The 20,442-nt window shown below is 37.9% G+C and overlaps 3 protein-coding genes across 3 annotated transcripts; 1 reads left to right on the top strand and 2 right to left on the bottom strand.

Moving 5' to 3' along the window:
* Positions 1-4,560: 4,560 nt before the first annotated feature.
* LOC106311730 (polyadenylate-binding protein RBP45C-like) lies at positions 4,561-7,499 on the top strand. The gene is made up of 7 exons (XM_013749000.1): positions 4,561-4,926; positions 5,040-5,496; positions 6,388-6,443; positions 6,530-6,660; positions 6,743-6,839; positions 6,921-7,103; positions 7,227-7,499. Exons 1-7 carry the CDS (start codon positions 4,633-4,635, stop codon positions 7,227-7,229), a joined length of 1,221 nt encoding a protein of 406 aa, XP_013604454.1. The 5' UTR covers positions 4,561-4,632; the 3' UTR covers positions 7,230-7,499.
* A 455-nt stretch (positions 7,500-7,954) lies between these two features.
* LOC106311729 (aconitate hydratase 3, mitochondrial) lies at positions 7,955-13,564 on the bottom strand. The gene is made up of 19 exons (XM_013748999.1): positions 13,128-13,564; positions 12,586-12,690; positions 12,334-12,494; positions 12,170-12,262; positions 11,902-12,087; positions 11,371-11,532; positions 11,105-11,249; positions 10,882-11,024; positions 10,747-10,803; positions 10,584-10,663; positions 10,227-10,488; positions 10,071-10,138; positions 9,885-10,003; positions 9,666-9,787; positions 9,483-9,581; positions 8,783-9,262; positions 8,609-8,707; positions 8,286-8,528; positions 7,955-8,191 (listed from the first exon to the last, which is right to left on the bottom strand). Exons 1-19 carry the CDS (start codon positions 13,408-13,410, stop codon positions 8,123-8,125), a joined length of 2,976 nt encoding a protein of 991 aa, XP_013604453.1. The 5' UTR covers positions 13,411-13,564; the 3' UTR covers positions 7,955-8,122.
* A 451-nt stretch (positions 13,565-14,015) lies between these two features.
* On the bottom strand, positions 14,016-16,935 carry LOC106310183. Its single transcript, XM_013747407.1, has 9 exons — positions 16,737-16,935; positions 16,451-16,507; positions 16,281-16,333; positions 16,135-16,186; positions 15,808-15,873; positions 15,634-15,693; positions 15,032-15,074; positions 14,842-14,892; positions 14,016-14,378 (listed from the first exon to the last, which is right to left on the bottom strand). The coding sequence occupies exons 1-9, from the start codon at positions 16,846-16,848 to the stop codon at positions 14,315-14,317; spliced, it is 558 nt and encodes a 185-aa protein (XP_013602861.1). The 5' UTR covers positions 16,849-16,935; the 3' UTR covers positions 14,016-14,314.
* Between the last annotated feature and the right edge of the window lie 3,507 nt (positions 16,936-20,442).

Below are 20,442 nucleotides of genomic sequence, written 5' to 3'. Positions count from 1 at the left end.
AAATCGAAACAAAAAGAAGTCCATCTCCTCTGTCGATATCCCCTCGGTGAAATCGAAACCGTCTAAACCCCATCTCCTCTGTCGATATCCCCTTGGCGAAATCGAAACCATCTCACTCCATCTCCTCTGTCGATATCACCTCCTCGAAATCGAAACGTCTCTCCCCCTCTCCTCTGTCGATATCCCCTTGGTGGTAGCTCCTCTCGTTGGTAGCCGATATCTAAATCCTCTCCGAGCATAGCCCAAAACGAGGTACGTGTTCCTCCTCTGTAGTTTAATTCAATAATTTTTGTGGGATTATACGATTGGGTTTGTGATTGTATGGTTTGTGTATCAGTAATTCTGAAAATAGGCTAGTGTTGAATTAATTTGTTTCTGAAAAATAGTCTAATGTTGAATTATATGATCGGCTTCCTTAAATAGTCTAGTGTTGAATTAATTTGTTTCCGAAAAATTTGGTAGACTGATTATATAAATATAGCAAGAATCTCGTCTACGATGATCATGAATTTGCGATGATTCTCTTTCGTTGAATTTTTTTTGTGAATCTCGTCTGCTATATGATACTTATTTTTATGTGAATCTCGTGTGCTAGCTGAAAATATATCTTATCTGAATCTCGTCTGCTATCTGAATTTCCTCGTTTGTTACATTGTTATAGATAAGTCTTCATATTTCTTATCTGAATCTCGTCTGCTATTGCTATCAAAATAGATTGGTAGAGTGACTATTGTTTTAAATGTTAGCTCTGCTTTTGTACCATTTCACTGTGGTGGTTAATGCTTGCCAACTGTTGTTTAGTTTGAAACCAAATTCAGGTTTATATTTAATTGAACTGGACTCTGTTTGTAACCAAGTTTGCTTGATCTTGATAATTAATTTGCTTGAGAAGTGTATTTAATGCTTGCGAAGTGTAGTTTGTTTGTAACCAAGTCTTCGTATTGTTTGCTCTTAGTTTAGTGTAGGTAGTTTGAAAGTTCAAACGAAATCACGTTTTGATTTAATGAACCTATAAAATTGAAAGCTTTGTAGTAGTAAAGTGTAATAACTTTTGATTAGACATTGGTAGTTTATGGTTAGTCTTTAGTATTGGAACTTATTACACTTAAAGTTTCACCTATTTAACGAAACTCATCCTCCTTTATATCTTATACTCTCCATCATCTTCTTTCTCTCTTCTGTCATCAAACGAGTAACCATTCTGGCTTCTCTTCATTACTCCCTTCTCTGTTCTTGTATCTATCGATTCGATGCATCCATATAGTAATTCCTCTAGCTATGTAGGACTTCTCAACAGTCAAAATGAGAGTGTTCTACAGGGAAACTTTCATTATGAGAGTTTTCCTTCTAGTATGAACATTGGAGCTTCAGATATCCCTCCCTTTAGTTCACAACAATCTGAGGCTCCAAGTCCCCAAGAAGACACACCAGCCCAGCGTAGGGAGAGAAGAAAATGGAGCCCTGCCGATGACGAGGTTCTAATAAGTGTCTGGTTAAACACTTCTAAGGATACTATAGTTGGTAATGACCAAAAGGGAGGGACTTTCTAGGAGCGCGTTGGAGAATACTTTGCAGAAACTCCGCAGGGTCCAAAACATTCACTATTTGCTAAAACCCAAGAATCTGTCCGAAAAGATGTTGAACGTGCCTTTGGAGTCATGCAACGTAATACAAAAAAAAAATCACTTGTGTAACAACGTAATTTGGGCCAGCTGCGTGTAGCTTGTTGGGAAACTGCTGTCTGGCGATACACCTCAGCGCCTAGATCTTCTAATACGTACTACTATAAGAAAACAACGGTATTCTAACGGACATTCCGACGGAAAATGAAATCCTCGGAATATCTCGAGGAATTTCCGAGGATATTCCGAGGAAACCCAAAATTTGGTTTCCTCGGAATATACCGACAGAATTCCGAGGAAATGATCGATTGACCTCATTTGGATCCGAACACGAGATTGCTTACGGAAGAATACCAACGAGGTATAACCGAATTCATGGGGTTAGTTCACCGACAACCGGAAGCAAAAACAGGTATGTTAAGATGTCCTTGCTCTAATTGTAAAAATAGAAAGGTTATTAAAGAGTGGGATGTTTGGACTCATCTATATTTGAGTGGGTTTACACGAAGTTACAAAATTTGGTATCATCATGGGGAAACTGATTATGAACATGGTAGTACTAGCGAACCTTAGCCAGCGGTTAGATTAGAAGAACCAATTAGAACGGATGTAGATTATGGTGTAGGTACTGAGCATATGGTAAATGATCATTTTAGAGGGGAAGATTTACCCAATGCAGAAGCTAGGAGATTTTATGATATGTTGGATGCTGGAAAGCAACCATTGTACGAAGGTTGCAGAGATGGTCATTCAGCTTTATCATCTGCTACAAGATTGATGGGCATTAAAACAGATTATAATTTGGCTGAAGACTGTGTGGATGCGATTGCTGATTTTGTAAAAGGTATTCTACCCGAGGATAATGTAGCTCCTGGTTCATACTACGAGGTTCAGAAACTCGTAGCTGGTCTTGGTTTATCGTATCAGGTAATAGATGTATGCAGCGACAACTGCATGATTTATTGGAGGGCGGATGAACAGCGGGTTACATGCAAATTTTGTGGAAAGCCTCGTTATAAAGATACGAGTGGAAGAGTTCCAGTGCCATATAAAAGGATGTGGTATTTGTCTTTGACGGAAAGGTTGCAGAGGTTGTATCTGTCTGAACACACAGCGCAACCAATGAGATGGCATGCGGAGCACTCAATAGATGGTGAGATCAGACATCCTTCAGATCAGAAATTCCCGATGAAAATTCCGAGGAACATTTCGTCGGAACCTCCGAGGTAAATTCCGAGGAAGTTCTCCCTCGGTATATTCTGAGGAGCTTTCCGACGAACTGGTGGTCCTCGGAGTTTCCTCGGAATTACGTCGAAAAATTCCGAGAGATTTCCGAGGAAAAAAGAAATTCCGAGGAGTTATTTCCGAGGACTTGTTTCGTCGGTATGTCGTCGGAATAACGTTATTCCGACGACATACCGACGATTTTTTTCTTCAGTATGTCGCTGTTTTCTTGTAGTGTACCCCCACACCCGTAATAACCGACTATAGCTGGTTCGAGCAAGAGATACGAGATTTTGACCCCTAACGATAAATAAGGAGGAGGCAAACATGGAGGTACAGCCCGCTGCAACCCATAAGCGGTGGGTCCATACCATGTTGGTTGCAGAGTTTGGTCGTTGAACAGAAGATTCACAACCACAAGGTTCTAACGGTTTCGGTGAGAGTTGATGGTGTTAGTAACCGAACACGTGACATGTACCAATTCCGGTGAGAGTTGATGGTGTTATAAGGTCGAGATATCCCTAACTAATTAAATATATAGAAAAAGAAGGAATCGTACCAAGATGTTTTCGAGACATTGAAACAACATAAATCTTACTCTTTCGATGTCCTCTATCGTGCATGCTAAAACTAAGGCTGAACCATTTTATCCGTTAAATTTGATTAAATTCGTTATTCGTTTTTTCAAAAAATTCGAATATCCGTAAGTTTTCGAAGTAAAGCAAATACTAAAAATCAATATCCGTTAAAAACGAAGCAAATTACAAATATTAAAAAAGTTAAAGAGGGATATATGCTCCGTCTTTTATACAAATAGATATATATCTACAATTAAATATAGAGTTTTAAATGTATAATCTTATATAATTATTATTTAACATATAATTTTATTAATTTTATTTATTACTTATAAAATATTAAATTAAGAAAAGAATGTAAAAATCTTTATACAAAACTATAATTTTTCTAAAAACATTTACTTTGTAAGAAAAATTATTAATTTTAACAATTTATAAAATATGTTTCAATAATCTTTACTTTCTATTTTATATTATGCAAAAGATATTTTTGAAAAAATAAATTCGTATTATATTTTCAATATTTATATATATTGAAGAAAGTGGATGAAATATTCGTAAATATCTGTGAATATTAGCAAATATCTATATTAGATATCCTTGAAGTACGAAGCAAATCAAAAATACTGGAAAATATAGTATTATTCGATCTGTGCCCAGCCCTAGCTGAAACACAAAAGAATCATACTCCCTCCGTTTCTAAATAAGTGTCACTTTGACATTTTTCACACAGATTAAGTAAGTGGCGGATATATATGTTAGTTGTTATTAATTATACTTCTCTGACCAATAATATTTTAGATAAATAAAATTATTTATAAAATCAATGCAGTTTTCAATTAATTTTTAGTTGGAAGTAAATATAATTTGTATTGAAATTGTAAAGCGACATTTTTTGTAAAAAAAAAGAAAAAAAAAAGTAAAAATGACATTTATTTTGAACAGAAAGAGTATAAGATAGTTAATATAATGAGCCTAGTTTCCACAAAACCGGTCCAACAGAAAACCAAAAATATCTAAACGGAGTGACGCCATTTAGATTGGCCTCCGTTTAGATTGGCCCACGGCCATGTGAGGCCCAAATAACAAGATATTTTGCTTTTCTTTTGATTATATAAAAACGTAACCGAGACAGCTTTTGACCTTGTCCGAGAGATAACCCTCACAAACTCCATCTCCTCCTCCGCTTCCCTCGCCTCTTCCGCGCCATGATGCAGCAGCCACCTCCAGCCGCTAACGGTGCCGTCGCCGCAGGGCCAGGAGATCAGCAAGCTTACCACCACCAGCAATCGTGGATGATGCAGCCCCACCAAGCTCAGCCACCAGCAGGATGGAATCCTCAATCAGCGCCGTCTCTAGGTCAACCACTACAGCATCCGCAATACAGCGGTGGATCTCAAACTCCAGGATCAGGAGACGAGATCCGCTCCTTGTGGATCGGAGACTTGCAGCCGTGGATGGACGAAAACTACCTCGTGAACAGCTTCTCCATCACCGGAGAGGTAACGCCAAAGCTTATATATAAACCCTTTGAAGAAAGTTTCAACCTTTATTAATTTTATATGAAACCCTTTGAAGAAAGTTTTAAACTTTATGTCGATAACTCTGTCTTTAGGTTCAACAAGCCAAAGTCATCCGCAACAAGCAGAGTGGATACTCCGAAGGCTACGGCTTTATCGAGTTTGTGAGCCACGCTGCAGCCGAGAGGATTCTCCAGACTTACAACGGTGCTCTAATGCCCAACAGTGAGCAGACCTTCAAGCTGAACTGGGCTGGTGAGAGGCGCCAGTCCGAAGGGCCTGAGCACACTGTTTTCGTTGGAGATTTGGCGCCTGATGTTACGGACTACATGCTTACCGAGACGTTCAAGAATGTGTATTCATCTGTCAAGGGCGCTAAGGTTGTGATTGATAGGACTACCGGGCGGTCCAAGGGGTACGGGTTTGTTAGATTCGGGGATGAGAGTGAGCAGATGAGGGCTATGACTGAGATGAATGGTCAGTATTGCTCGTCTAGGCCTATGCGTACTGGCCCGGCTGCTAACAAGAAGCCTCTTACAATGCAGCAACCAGGTATGTTTTGTTAACCTTGTTTCTTGTGAAAATATGTTGAGTGGACTTGCGTTGTCTTTAACTGTCTATGTTCGATGATTGTCTCTTCTGTGGGGTGTATTATTCTATTAGTTAACGCCTATAAGTTTTGAAGAACTCTTTTCCTTCCGCTTATTGCCTTTCCGCGCTTCAAAGTATTTAAATGTGGCAAAAAAGTTTCCTAAAGCTTATAAGAGAAAACTCATGTTGTCTTAAAGCAGGAGAAGAAGGCCTGGAACTGATTTCAGCTGAAAATGATACCACCTTATTGGCTGGCCTCATTTAGGTCAGTTGGTTTTTGTTTTCAGAAGAAAGTTAAATTACAACTAGCTTGAGCCGCAAATTATTTTCCAGTTCCTTATCCAGCATAACTCTTTTGTTCCAGTTCATTACATTTCGCTTCTTTTCCAGTTTGGAATCTTCAGAGAGTTTTTGTAGTCTTTTCATATCTATCACTTCATTAGTTAGTGTTGTAGTCTTTTTGCTTCTTTCACCTAGTGTTCTCCTCTTAATTTATGCTATCAACTCTTTGTTATTGTTACTTTTTCGTCCTTTGGCAAGTTGGTTACTACGGTAAAGAGTGTCAGATCATGGAATGAATCTAGGTTGCTGGAGAATTTTGGTGCCATTCTCTAATTTCTCAAAGTTGGATGCAACTTTCGCCTAGATCACCCTTAATGATTTGTCATATGTTATCTACTAACTTCAGAACCTCTTTACCTAATCTTCAAATATGCCATTTGCTTTTATCTGCTGACATTTTTGTATCTTGATTTTGGATAAATTTTGCAACTGTTATCGTGTTTGCATGTTTGCTTTGGAATATAGAAGTTTGAGTTTTCTCCCCTTAACTTTTTTGTCTGTTATTTGCAGGTGGATATCAGAACCCACAAGGAAATGCCGGAGAAAGTGATCTAACTAACACAACAGTAAGTACTTTGTTTTGGTTTCGTCAAGTATGTTCTATGTAGGGTGTATTGTGTGAATTTAAGCGTGTCATTTTTTGCTTTACCAGATTTTTGTTGGAGCGTTGGATGAAAGTGTGACAGAAGATGTTTTGAAGTCAGTTTTTGGTCAATTTGGTGAACTCGTTCATGTTAAAATACCAGCAGGAAAACGTTGCGGATTTGTTCAGTATGCTAATAGGTAGTGTAACCGTGAAGACGAACTTCCTCTTTATTTTTGAGAATGTGTGTTCACGTTTCTTTTCTATCTTTGTGTGCTTCAGGGCATGTGCAGAGCAAGGACTCAACGCCTTGAATGGAACACAACTTGGCGGACAAAGCATTCGTCTTTCATGGGGTCGCACTACTTCCAACAAGCAGGTTTGTATCCGTTACACAATGCAACAAGTTATTATTACTGTTCTGGAGTCTGTTATCTGATGACTTCTACCATGTTCACAGACTCAGCCTGATCAAGCACAGTACGGTGGTGGTGGTGGATACTATGGGTATCCTCCTCAGGGATACGAAGGTTACGGATATGCACCTCCCCCTCAGGACCCTAACGCCTACTACGGTGGCTACCCTGGTACCGGCTATGGAAACTACCAGCAGCCTGGTGGTGGCTACCAGCAGCAACAGCAGGTACTTTTGCCTGAAGATCTCTAGGTTTTAAGCAAATTGAATAAAGTATATCCATAATGCTTTAATACTCCTATAGCGTGATTACTGATTCGTCTTCCGTCTGTTTGTTCTTCCCTATTACAGTGAAGCATGATGTGAATGTCGTGGTCGAGCTGAAGTACTAGAAAGCTGTCTGTGATGGTGAATGAATGATTGAAGTCGACCTGCATTAGCTATTATTCTCTCTACAACTCTTCTTTTCGTTTCCTTTGTTTTCTCTCGCGTGACAATTGTTGAGTGCCCTCCTTGAAGTCGTATACAAAAGAGGCTTTAACTGAAATGCTTTTTGTTTGTCATTTGACTATTACATTTCTCTTTGTTGTTTCAGAACTTTTCTTTTGCATCCCTAATTCAACAGATTCTAAAAGGCTACAATATCACTTATGGTCACGAAACCTAACATTTTAGTTCTGATAAATCCTTTAAGAACGCAAATGTCATAGTTAAAACATTTAGGAATCTCACGCTTTTTACAAAGCTTTTAAGATTACACTAAATGCTAATGACACCATACACTTTCTCATTTCTCTTTTCTTTTGAACAAAACACTTTCTCATTTCTATTTAGGTAAATTAGTGGTTACAGGAGGAAGATGGATGATCAAGCTGTCGGCCATAGTTGATTCATATGAATATCAATCAACTATTAAAGTGAGTAAATCCATTTTTGGTGAGAAAACGCTATGTATGAAAACCATTTTTGATAATAAATAATGTTATAATGGAATGAAGTGTGTCTGTGAACAACAACTCTTGTCTGAAAACGGTTCAGTGTAAACCTGAAAGATCAAAAGTTGCTTTTGAGAGGGAAGGTAACAAAACCAATGATATGTAATGAAGTGTTTCTGTAAACAACACTTGTCTGAAAACGGTTCAGTGTAACCTGAAAAGAATAAAAGTTGCTCACAAAATTTGCTTTATTTGGAACTAAGAAACTCTTCTTTAGAGAGTGAAGAAGACAAAAACTTGAGAAAACTTTGATCACTTGGCGCTCAAGCTCCGGATAACGTAGGGAAGAATACCACCATGGTCATAGTATGCGAGTTCAACCTGTACACGTTACAACAAACACAAAGTCTCAGACGAATCGAAATTTTTATTATAGAGACAAGTGTTTTTAAAAATCGTTTGCAATGTACTTTACCTCTGTATCAAACCGAAGTGTGCAAACAAATGATTTGCCAGTGCCAGTGGTCACAGTAACATCTTGACCAGGCTTAATGTCACTGACTTTGGTAGGAAGATGGACTGTGTAGCGTTCATGACCAGTAAGTCCAAAGGTGTCTGCGTCCTCCCCAGCCTTGAAACACAGAGGAATGATCCCCATACCAGCCAAGTTGCTGCGGTGGATTCTCTCAAAGCTCTTTGCAATTACAGCTTTCACTCCCTAATTTTTTTTTGGTTTACCTCTCAGTTACCATACATGCTTTCACATAATATAAACTAAAGTTAATGTGAAGAACTTACCAAAAGCAAAGGACCCTTTGCAGCCCAATCACGAGAGCTACCACTTCCATACTCAGCACCAGCCAAGATGACCGTATCCTGTCCAGCGTTCATGTATCTCTGAAAAAGAATATATGATATGAGTCAACAGTTAAAGAAAGATGCTGTGTTTTGATGATTCTAACTTGTACTTACACTTGCTGCATCAAAAACGCTGAGTTTTTCACCAGTGGGAACATGAACAGTCTTGGGGCCAACTTCTCCTTTCAAGAGCTTGTTAACAAGACGAATGTTGGCAAAGGTACCACGAGCCATCACTTCATCGTTTCCCCTACGACTTCCGTACGAGTTGAAGTCAGTTTGACTCACACCACGGTCCATCAAAAACTTTGCAGCTGGACTAGTCTTCTGAATGTTTCCTGCTGGAGAGATGTGATCCGTTGTTACGCTGTCTCCGAAGTTTAGTAAGCAGTATGCATCCTTCACTTCGCGAGGACCAGGTGGGTTTGCTGTCATGTTCTTGAAATAAGGAGGTTCGTGAATGTAGGTGGAGTTTGAATCCCATGAATAGAGTGTTGAGCCAGGTGCGGAGAGTTCATTCCACAAGGGGTTTCCTTCTGTTATTGTCTCGTATGAGTTCTTGAACATGCTTGGTAGCACGCTATATTGAACAACCTATGCAAAAGAGTAAGGAGGAAATGTGAAGAGGACACTGCGAGCAGGCCGGATTTGGACCAAGCCAAATGAAACATTGGTGTTAGTCCGAAATTTTTATAGGTTTTTTACATGAGTATAGGCCCCAAACTATGAAAAATTATAAAAGTTTTTATAGAAATATTTATGGTCCTCAAATTTTCAGATTCGGCCCTGATTAATGAGTATGTGACTAATGTACCTTGGCAACTTCCTCATTGCTTGGCCATATGTCCCTCAGGAACACATTTTTGCCATCTTTTCCGGTTCCTAATGGCTCAGTCTCAAAATCAATATCAACCTGTAATCAAAGGAGACAAACATAAACATATGCATTTCAAGCTACATATCCTAATGGTAGTGACTAAAAAGGAAAAGTACAAACCGTTCCAGCAAGGGCATAAGCAACAACTAATGGTGGTGAAGCAAGATAGTTAGCTCTTGTTTGTGGATGAACACGGCCTTCAAAGTTTCTGTTACCAGATAGCACAGCAGCTGGAATGATATCTGTGACACAAAGGACCAACCAAAAAGTGAGCTTTACATATATACATGTTTATGAAATATACTAGTATCTTCATATATACATGAGGATTTTTATTACCAGTTCCTTCTATAGCAGCTGCAACAGATTTATCTAGGTCACCAGAGTTCCCAATACATGTTGTGCAACCGTAGCCGACAATTTGGAACCCTTGCTTGTTCAAGTCCTCTCGGAGACCACTGCAGAGAAGGTAAAGAATCAGTATAATGTTCCGTGACCATATAAGATATCCAGATGGAAACACACCTTCGATCCAAATATTTCTCGACAACTCTAGACCCTGGAGCAAGACTTGTCTTAACCCATGGTTTAACCTGAACCATAACGTCAAAAAACATTCAATACATGATCTATAAACCATGCTATCTAGGGACAAAGTCAAGGAGCAAAGTGGGAACTCACCTTTAGGCCAAGATCAAAAGCTTTTTTGGCAACAAGTGCAGCCCCAATCATGACACTAGGGTTTGAAGTGTTTGTACAACTAGTGATTGCGGCAATAACAACACTACCGTGCTTGATCTCAGCAGGTTGTCCATCGTATGAGAACTTCACAACTTCTCCTTGTTTCTCTTTTGGCACTGCAAAACCCTTGAATCCAACAGGATTGTCAAGGCATGCATGCCAGTCAGCCTTCATATCTTTCAAAGGTACTCGGTCATGAGGCCTGTTCAAAAAAAAAAAAGATGGGTCAAAAACCTTAGAAAGGTAAGAGAGATGTGTCAGAACTTTCTAATGATTAACAAGAAGTTAAAAGTATACCTTTTAGGACCAGAGATACATGGTTCAACATGTCCTAAATCCAATTGTAAATAAGATGTGTATGCTCTTTCTTGTTGGGGCTGCATTATTATCCATATTATCAGGAGTTGAAAAACTTCTTTAAAGAAACAAAACAAAACTGATTGAAGAAAGATGTACATACCTCGTTGTAGTCAACGAACATATTGTTTGCGCGCAAGTATGATTCAATCATTGACACCTAAACAAAACCAAATTGTTGATCAAGTGAGTCACAGAAACTAAGAGGAAACATGATAGATAGAGAGATAAATCTCACAGTTTCATTGCTTCTTCCTGTCAACTTCAGGTACTCTAGCGTAACATGATCCACTGGGAAGAAACCCATTGTTGCACCATACTCAGGAGACATGTTTGCAATTGTGGCTCTATCAGCTAGTGAAAGTTCACTCATCCCCTCACCTTCATATTGAAATAAAAAACGTTAAAATATGTATATACTGACTAAACTAATTGTCCACAAAGAAAATCAAAGTTCTCACCATAGAACTCAACAAATTTGCCGACAACACCATGCTTCCTTAATATTTGTGTCACAGTGAGAACTAAATCAGTAGCTGTGACACCTTCCTTCAACTTCCCATCCAACTTAAATCCAACCACGCCTGGTAACACCATGCTCATTGGCTGACAAGTTTTTGAAATACCATATCAGTGGCAAATCAAACTTTAAACATATATATATATGTACACATGACAACATAGACCAACGATAAACACTGGAGGTGAAGAGAGGAGATAAGCTCACCTGACCAAGCATTGCTGCTTCTGCTTCAATTCCTCCAACACCCCACCCAGCGACTCCTAATCCATCAATCATGGTGGTGTGGGAATCAGTTCCAACAACGCTGTCAGGGTAGAGGAAGCCACCAGAGTTGAAAACAACACGTCCAAGGTACTCCAAGTTTACCTGATGTCAAATAAGTACAATCTATCATAACAATATCATTTGATAGCATAATGAGATTCAAGCACCTCTTGACAAATCTAGTAGTACACCAAACAGATTAAAAAGACTGATACTCTAATCATACTTATGTTCCACAAAACCTATTGAAATTTTCAGCCAGAGCAGAACATATTGTCATCACAATTGTACATTTTTAGATTAGTATGTGTAAGACTGCGAAAATACTGATTGAAAATCAGGAAACAAAATCGATTGGAAATAATAATATAGAGCTAGAAAACACTTATAAAATCGTTAAGGAAATAGACGAAAAAGATGATCGAATTTATAAAAAAATTATTCAGACGTATCTAATTTCTTATATAGTACCTGATGGACAATACCAGAACCAGGAGGAACAACCAGCATGTTTTGGAAGGCTGTTGAACCCCACTTAAGGAAGGCAAATCTTTCTTTGTTCCTCTTAAATTCAAGCTCCATGTTTTTCTGTGCAGCATCTTCTGACCTTGCAAAGTCAACTTGGACTGAGTGATCAACGACAAGATCAACAGGAACCTAGATAAGGGCAGGAAAATTATGAGAAGTGCTAGATAAAATATATATTACAATCCCAACGCGAAAAGACAAATTCACTAACCAAGGGGTTAATCTTGTTAGGATCACTACCAAGATTCTTCACTGCATCCCTCATAGAAGCAAGATCAACTAGAGCTGGTACTCCAGTAAAGTCCTAGGCAAGAAAGAAAAGAGACTGTTAACTACGTAATTCAAGAAAATTTAAGTTAGTATAGTGCTGCACACCTGTAAGATAACACGGGCTGGTTTGAAAGCGATTTCAACTTGCTTAGTAGATGTATTCTCCCAGTCAAGGATTTTCTCAACGTCATCCTTTGTGACTTGATAGTTGTCACAGTTACGAATTGCTGATTCCAATAGTATCCTTACAGAGTATGGCAGCTTATCTACAGTATATATCACAAAAAAAAAAAGTGTTACATTCACCAGAAATTCATTACAACAGAACATATAGTAGTAGTTGTGGAGGAACCATACCAATTCTTGGATCGTTTAAAGCTGGTAAGGAGTAGTACTTTCCATACTCTCCACCACCAGGCTTTGGAAGACTTGTCAAGATATCCTTGTATGTATGCTGAGAAGCTGTGTTTTATTCAAATCAAAGGTATTAGAAAATTTATAACCACAATTCAAATGACTCATATAAGTCATACCACATGGCTTTGCTTGTCCATGATCTAAATAAATTCCATTTTATAAATAAAAAAGAGAGTTAATAAAATTTTGTTTTAACAATTTAGAGATAATATATTGACTGTTAAAAACAGGGTTTAGACCAATGTTTATTTTGGCTATGTCTAGGATCGGTCCGCCTACATCTGGAAGAAACGTTCATAATCTAGGGGATCCAGAGATAAGCTGATGTCTGATGATAGCGTATGCCTAACGTAAAATCAAATCGATCTAAGCAGATGTGTGGTAATTAAGGTTTCTTGTGATACAAGTTTTTTGTTTTTGTTTTGATACAAGTTATTAAGAGCAACTATTCCAATAAAAAAAGGAAAGCAAACAAGACATACCCATGGAAGCGTATCTACGCTCCAATCTCTCCATCACCGGAGCGGAAACCCTAGCTTGAGCACGAAGGCTAGCAGGAGATCGCCAGCTCCCACCATGGCTCCACCTCGTAGAAGCAGAGCACACACGGTACGAGCGTAGAGCCGACGAGAAGCTCCTAGATCGACTCGTCTGGTTTAGAACCGACGCTGATGGAGCCGAGGCGACCTTTGAGAGGGAAGAGGAAGAAAGCCTTGCTAGAGAAGTGGAGGCAGAACGAACGCCGGAAGTGGCGCGTCGATACATGGCTGAAGATCAAAACAGTACTCTAGAGAGAAAGAAGGATCAAGGACGTTTATAGGAAGAATGAAGAAGATCGTGGAAGGAACGAAGGAGAGAGAGAGATAGAGAGAAGCCTGTCTTAGACACACTCACTAAATATACAATGCCATGGCCACGTCAAGGGTGTCTCGTTTAACCGTTGGATGAATTCTCTACAGGAGAACGGGCGGCTACGATTCCTTTTTGGACCTTTGACTACCCAAAATAACTACGATTGCAATATATGTATGCGTTTTTTTGAGATGTGCAATAAAATATTTATTCTTGCAAATTATATAAAGAGTTATTATTTCAAAAGGTTACAGCTAAAGACCAACGTGAGAACATTCGAATAATTTGGCTTTTCGTCCAAAGCTGAAAGAATATTTCTTTTTCCAGAAATTTGTATAATTGGTGTATGAAACTGGTCGAAACCAACTAGGATTTCTCCTCTGAATAGTAAAACTGTAACATATGACATGAAAATAAATACTTTTTATTCAATCATGAATCATGATGATGTTCATTTGCCTAGGAAATAAAAATCGTTTTTATGTCATAATAATAAATAAAAGTCAACGAGGAAGAGGTAGGGTGAATGATAGGCTCTTCTTAAGCTATTAAGGACAAATGCAATTTAAGTCTCAAGCACAATGCCAAGAGACAAGTCAGACTATCCCCCCCAAACAAAACAAATCATAGGAGACTGGCTTCTCATTTTTGACTCTTCTAAGTCCTCAATAACAACGTGAAAGGCCACACATTTTAGGGTCCTCACAAGCTCTCTCTGAATCATATGTAAGATTCAAACCGATAGACTACACAACAAACAGATGACTGGACAAAACAACCATGTTGGTTGTTATCTACGGGGGAACATGAGATGTGTTTAGGATGGTGGCTGCCAGGTTCCGGGCTTAAATGATGATCCAGACCCTGATGGCTCTGTTGTCCTGCATTATTCATAATCACTATTAGTTTGCGATCAAGCGTACCAAACACAAGACATTAAGCATTAGTTCATGTTCATAGAGAACAAATTCTTACTAGAGGTTTGTAAAAATCAGAAAGAATGTTTCAAATGTGTAGGTTACTGTTACGAGCAGCTTGTCAAAGGTCAGTAAACTCAGAGATCAATAAAGAAGAAGGTGGATATATTGATTGTAGCAATGAATTAGAGAGGAACTGATTAGATCCTAGAGATATCTCACATCCTCTCCTCACTAATCTCACTCAAACACTCGATAACCCCTTTCCCAAACCCTCTCACGTTATTATAAAACTAAAGATTAACTAAGCCATAGTTACTTTTAGAATTTAGAGAGGCTACTTTGCCAACTGTAGTCATTATCCCTTATCCATTTCAACCTTCAAATCCATCGCTTGTTTCAGTTAGGTTTTAAAAGGTAGACTTACTTTGGTTCGGGTGGTTCTGCAGTAACAATCTCTGGTTCATGTTCCTTGACCCTGTAAAAGCAATATGGAGAACATTATGGTTATGGTGGTCCTATGATCGAACTTGTGTTTTGCTTCCGTAAAAAATGAAAAGAGGATTTAACACAAGAAATAATTTGCGCAGAGACACAATGAGTCATGGTTGATTCACCTTGATTGATCTGCTTCTTCACTAGCTTCCTCTGGTTTATCACCTTAAAACATTAACAAATAAACAGAAAAAAAAAAACTTAATCTGACAGTCTTACTTCCACGAGTATATGGTAGAAAAACAAATTATTTATTATTATATATGAAAAATAGCAAATGTAGAAACCTCTCCCAAGAATCAACAAATGACATTGAATGAACAACTGTCATATCTAAGCTATCATAACCACAATGGACGTATAGGAAACACTTTTACTATCAGAATTTCATGACAATGACAGACTTCACAAAGCAATGCACAAGTATTTCTCATTCAAGTTCACAAAACTAAAAAAAAAAGGTTCACAAAACTAGCAACTGTCATATCTAAGCTATCCCTCAGAAGCAGTTCTTATCGCGCAGATGGATTTCATTCCAGAGACACTTAATCAAGACAGATTTAGTTATATAATGCAACGAAGTGTGAGTGCATATCCATAACAACCTTTGTCAAACAATACAAGGAGATTTCATAAAACAGGAGCACAGATACCTAAGAAGTTAAGTCTTTAGAACTCTAAGGTGACTCCCTAAGTCAACTGGAAGCAGTGGAGAATGTAATACCTTTTGAATCCGCTGGAAAATGGCGTACAAAGCTTGTCAAATCTGGACCCTCAACTTTACCTTTATATATATATATATATATATATAGAGAGAGAGAGAGCCAACATTAAGCGTACATTTCATAAATATACAAACAAATTTGAGTAAATTATGTAGGAACTAAATGTAAATTACCGATGCTCGTGATTTTGCGTCCAGTGCCTTCTCTGGCTTTCCTCTCCTCCTCTTCTTTCTTGAGACCTTGAAGGCAAAAGAGAAACATTAAGCATTTGGGTAGAACTTGAAGCGACTTTAAATGGACAAAAGCACAAGAATTTCTTGACTTGCTACTACACAGAGTCGCAAAAAGAACACTGGACTTTGTTCATTTCAGAACTTCTCTAGTTTCCAGAAACAAAGTCCCCAAAATCATAAAATTTACGCAGGCGGCCAGGAAAAAATGAATGCTGAGACATATAAATAAGTTGTGCAAAATGTAATAGCAATGTGGAAAACACCTACGAGCAACATTAAGCTTCACACGCTCACGCCTTGCTTCAAGTTCAGCCATTTCCTGGAGCATCAAGGCAAGATACTAGTAAGAATCTTGCATGTGAAGAACAACACTTTGTGCTGACCAGAAATTAAAAAGAAGAGTTCTATCTTACCTCTGGAGTTGGAGCTCGTTTTCTCTGACCATTCAGCCAACATATCCATTCAACTACAACATTGATCAAACAAAAAAAATGTAACCATGAATGGATGTCTGCCCACATATCCAGTCGATATCACTGCTTTGCTTAGACAGGTAATGAAGTGAAACAAACCAATTGTATACCAGGAACAGAGGTTGGGTCCTCTTCTCGTCTAAAGACAACCCATCTCTTCTCCTTCGCTGTAAAATAGAAAGAAACCACATTAGAACATATGTTACTACGCTAAAACGAATGAACAAGATGTGTAAGTTTCATTTAGGTATCAAAATAATTAACATCCCCTAGTGCTCATTACACGATCATCACACATATAGATGAATGATAAACGCAACCATTTTCAGAGCTCCTACGAAACCTAAAATTTAAAAAAAAAAAAAAAAAACGAGGTTGAAAGGAACAATAACTCGCCCAAACCGTCGATCTCCTCCATTCTGGAGAAGTACTTGTTACCAGTCTTGTCTGCTCCGATGAAACTCTTGCTTCTGAACAATCCGGCAACTCTCGCCCATAGCCTCGACATAGCTTAGCTTCTCTCCCGCCGATTGATTTCTTCTTTCTTTCTTTGATACCAAAAAAACTCTTAACAGAACACGTCCACAGTTGTTCCTCCTTCGGGTCTGCTCCGCCTGGATCAAAACTTCGTTTTATTGGGTTGGAATATAACATACGGCCCAGTTACGGATGTTTAATGGGATATTTAAAGAAATGTTTTTCATTTACTGAAATTTTATTGAATTATATCTGAGATATGTTTTATATAGCTGCTTATTTTATACTACAATATATATTTTATTTTGAAATGTTTTCTTTATCTCACAATAAGTAAAAAAACAACTATATATAAATGAAACACTTGAAAGTTATTATTTTAATTTAAACTGTTTTTGTGTAGTGATCAGCATTTTATAGAAATTTTAATACAATTTAATGAAATTTGAATGAAAAAGGGGAAAACAATTAAAAAAAACCTCTTCCTAACCCGTTCTCTCTCTAGAAAACCTCTAACACTTAGGGGGGTGTATTGAATTGAAGCTTTTAAAATGTTTTGGTTTTGTTTTTCTTGTTTTAAAATTCCCTGTTATTCAACTAATGATTTCTATTTTTTTTTCAATCATGTGTTATTGAATATAACATTTATCTAAAATAACCACAAATCACTTGCAATTCAGTGTTATTCAATTAACAATTTATAAAAATTAAATTAAATCCACTCTTATTGAAAGACAAACAATTTTGAAAAGAAAAAACTATGAAAATGATTTGAAGCAAACTTTTTTATTACTTTCGGTCAAAATTGTCATGACTCAAATCCCACCTCTATACATGTTATTTGGAAAGACCCAAAATCAATATTAAAAAATTGCCCAAAGGAAAAGACGATTCATATTTTCAAGCACAACAATGAAGCTCAGGCTTTTGTACCTGTTACGACATCACCGTCTCTCCAAAACTATCATCTACACCAGCAAATTTGCTCCCCATACCTCTTTGTTGACTCAAATTCCGACTATGTTTCCAAAATTTTCTCACAAAAGCATGACGGTGACGATTAAGCTTCTGCAGCCTTCATCGATTCCTTATCAGGATTCTCCCTATCATACATTGAGCTTCAGATTATGCCCAAACCAATGGTGGCAAGGATTCATCGTGATTTGGGTGTCCACATAGAGATTCAGATTATGCCTTCATCGATTCCTTGTTCTAGCTTCTAAGAGAAAACATCCAACAAGAGTATCGAGAGGTGGTTGAAAGGCGTATATATACAGGTACGCACTTCATCGATGTGTTTTACTTTTAATTTTTTTCTTTTACTTCTCCTTCTTATGGTTTCTGTGTGTGTGTTTCCTTTGCATTAGTAACTGGAGAGCGAGCGAATGAAGATGTAAGTAAAGCGGTGTCTTTGTGTTTTATTATGGCCTCAGAAGTTTAAAACAACAAAAAAAAGACTCACTTCTTTGTCGTTTCTTGGTTTCCAGACAATTGTTGAGTTGATTGAAACTGGAAACACCGAGCAGATCTTCCAGAAAGCGATTCAGGAGCAAGGAAGAGGACATGTATGAGCCTATTTTTCATGTTGTTATGTGTTAAAATGTATATAAACAATCAAAGATCTTCAACATGCAATTTTTTTTTTCCTTTCAGGTGATGGACACACTTTGGTGGAAATCCAAGAACGTCATGATGCTGTCAGAGACTTGGAAAAGAAACTTCTTGACTTACAACAAGTATGTTTGGATTTCATTAATCTCTTACACAAGATGAATGAAAAGCTTTGAGCTGAGTTTGATGCAATCTATTTAATCAAACTCTTTGTCTTTGTGATAATGGAGAGGTTCCCCTTTGTTGCAGATTTTCTTGGACATGGCAGTTTTGGTTGATACACAAGGAGAAATGCTTGACAACATAGAATCTCATGTAAGTGAGGACACACTGTTAACATGAAGACATTGTAGTTGTGGTAACTGATGAAGAGTTTGTGTTGTTGCCTATTTTTATTTACGTGTCAAATGCGGTAGATCACGTGCGATCAGGAAACACGGCTCGTATCGCAATCATCATCCTACTCATTGTTTTTGCAATGATCGTTTTTGGTGTCTCACGCCTTGGCAAAACAAGAATGCTTAAAGAGGAAAAAAAACATTCCTATGTTAAGTACGACTTTTATCGAACGAGTGTGTGTGAAGCTTGTGTGTGTGTTTTTACCAAGATAGGAGAAAAATGAAATTCAATATTCTTTTTTTTATAAATTGGAACAAAACAAACCAATTACTCTATTACTTGTGCAATTTCATGAAGGAGAAGATCTTGGAGGCATGTTGATTGGTTAAATGAGAAACACATTCTTGTCTTTGCTTCCTATTGAGTCTTCTCAAGAGCGGCTTGTTTGTCTGCAAGTTTGATCTAGTTAAGACAGCTAAAAGAAGCTATTAACATTTGAAGAAGGTATCTAAGTATTAGCAACTCAAACAATCTTATCCTCATAAGTAACAATGCATTCTCTAAAAATTCAAAAGAAACAACGGTCTGTTAAATACAGAGGAGGAGAAACAAATCTGAAGACACACAACAAGAGTACAAAAGGTTTACTTTGTGTCTGATAACTGTAACTGCATAGAATTGATCAGCATTTCCTTTTCCGCAACCAATCGTTTTGTTTCTTCAAGCTTCTCATGTATCTCTTTCACCTGATTTCTCTCCATTGACTTTAAAACCTCTTCTTTCTCTGATAGTTGTCTACAACTCACTCACTTTCTCTCTATGTCTTGTAAGCTTTTCCTTTTTCTTCACCAGCCAAAGCCTTTGCGTTCTCACCAATGTTACAATTTTGATCTATTATATTTGCTTTTGGTAAGCTCTTGAGCTTTCTTGACTGCTGTTCAAACTCGTTGCAGTGATTGAATAAGAAGAAGTAGAAGACGAACTGGAACAAGACTGAGAAAGAGGTGATCGCAGGGTGAACTTTTTTGCTGAAGAAAGGAAGACAAAATAATGAAATTGCGTTCACGTTTTTACTCTATTGGAAAAAAATATCATTACCTCACATTCTTAAATAATTGGACTTTGAAGAATACTCTGAAATTTAAGATCAAAAGGATCTGGACTACTCTGATTTAAGACAAAATCCCACCCAAATCTTTTTTCTTTTTTCCAATCCCACCAATATAAATGGGATTTAGTCCAAATCTCTCCTAACTCCAATATATTTTCAAATCCATTCAAACTTTTAAAATCCACAGTTCAATACACCCCCCTAGTGTGATCGAATTTAGGTGGTTTAAGAGGCAACTCTTCCCGGGTCGTGGAGAGAGTTTGTACTCATCGGATTGTTGAACTGAAGAGGAGATAGAGCTTGTACATTAATAGGGCAAGCTCTAGAAGATGTCCAGAAGAGTTCAATCAAGCTTCAGGAGTGCCCTGAAGTATCTATCTTGTGAAGATAAGTCCATGAGGGACTTAGACTGATCTGTAGAGGACATTGGAGGAGTTTAGGAGGAAATGGTCGATGGTGCAAAGTTAGGGTCGTCCGTACAGACGGCCGTACGGACTGTACGGACCGGTACAGACGAGGATGACCCGAAACACTTTATCTCGACCATTTGGAGTCATTTGGTGT

Source organism: Brassica oleracea, chromosome C8 (assembly GCF_000695525.1).
Source record: "Brassica oleracea var. oleracea cultivar TO1000 chromosome C8, BOL, whole genome shotgun sequence".
NCBI lineage: Eukaryota > Viridiplantae > Streptophyta > Magnoliopsida > Brassicales > Brassicaceae > Brassica > Brassica oleracea.
This window is presented reverse-complemented; position numbering and strand designations above follow the sequence as displayed.

Excerpts from the sequence above, each read along its gene's own strand:
- LOC106311730 (XM_013749000.1), top strand. The coding sequence starts at position 4,633 with ATGATGCAGCAGCCACCTCCAGCCGCTAACGGTGCCGTCGCCGCAGGG. Across the intron at positions 4,927-5,039 it reads GCTTCTCCATCACCGGAGAG|GTTCAACAAGCCAAAGTCAT; the intron begins GTAACGCCAAAG and ends CTCTGTCTTTAG. Across the intron at positions 6,444-6,529 it reads GTGATCTAACTAACACAACA|ATTTTTGTTGGAGCGTTGGA; the intron begins GTAAGTACTTTG and ends TTGCTTTACCAG.
- LOC106310183 (XM_013747407.1), bottom strand. The coding sequence starts at position 16,848 with ATGTCGAGGCTATGGGCGAGAGTTGCCGGATTGTTCAGAAGCAAGAGT. Across the intron at positions 15,874-16,134 it reads TGTGAAGCTTAATGTTGCTC|GTCTCAAGAAAGAAGAGGAG; the intron begins GTAGGTGTTTTC and ends TTTGCCTTCAAG. Across the intron at positions 14,379-14,841 it reads GCAGAACCACCCGAACCAAA|GACAACAGAGCCATCAGGGT; the intron begins GTAAGTCTACCT and ends TGAATAATGCAG.
- LOC106311729 (XM_013748999.1), bottom strand. The coding sequence starts at position 13,410 with ATGTATCGACGCGCCACTTCCGGCGTTCGTTCTGCCTCCACTTCTCTA. Across the intron at positions 10,664-10,746 it reads TGTTCGTTGACTACAACGAG|CCCCAACAAGAAAGAGCATA; the intron begins GTATGTACATCT and ends ATAATAATGCAG. Across the intron at positions 9,263-9,482 it reads GCAATGAGGAAGTTGCCAAG|GTTGTTCAATATAGCGTGCT; the intron begins GTACATTAGTCA and ends TCTTTTGCATAG.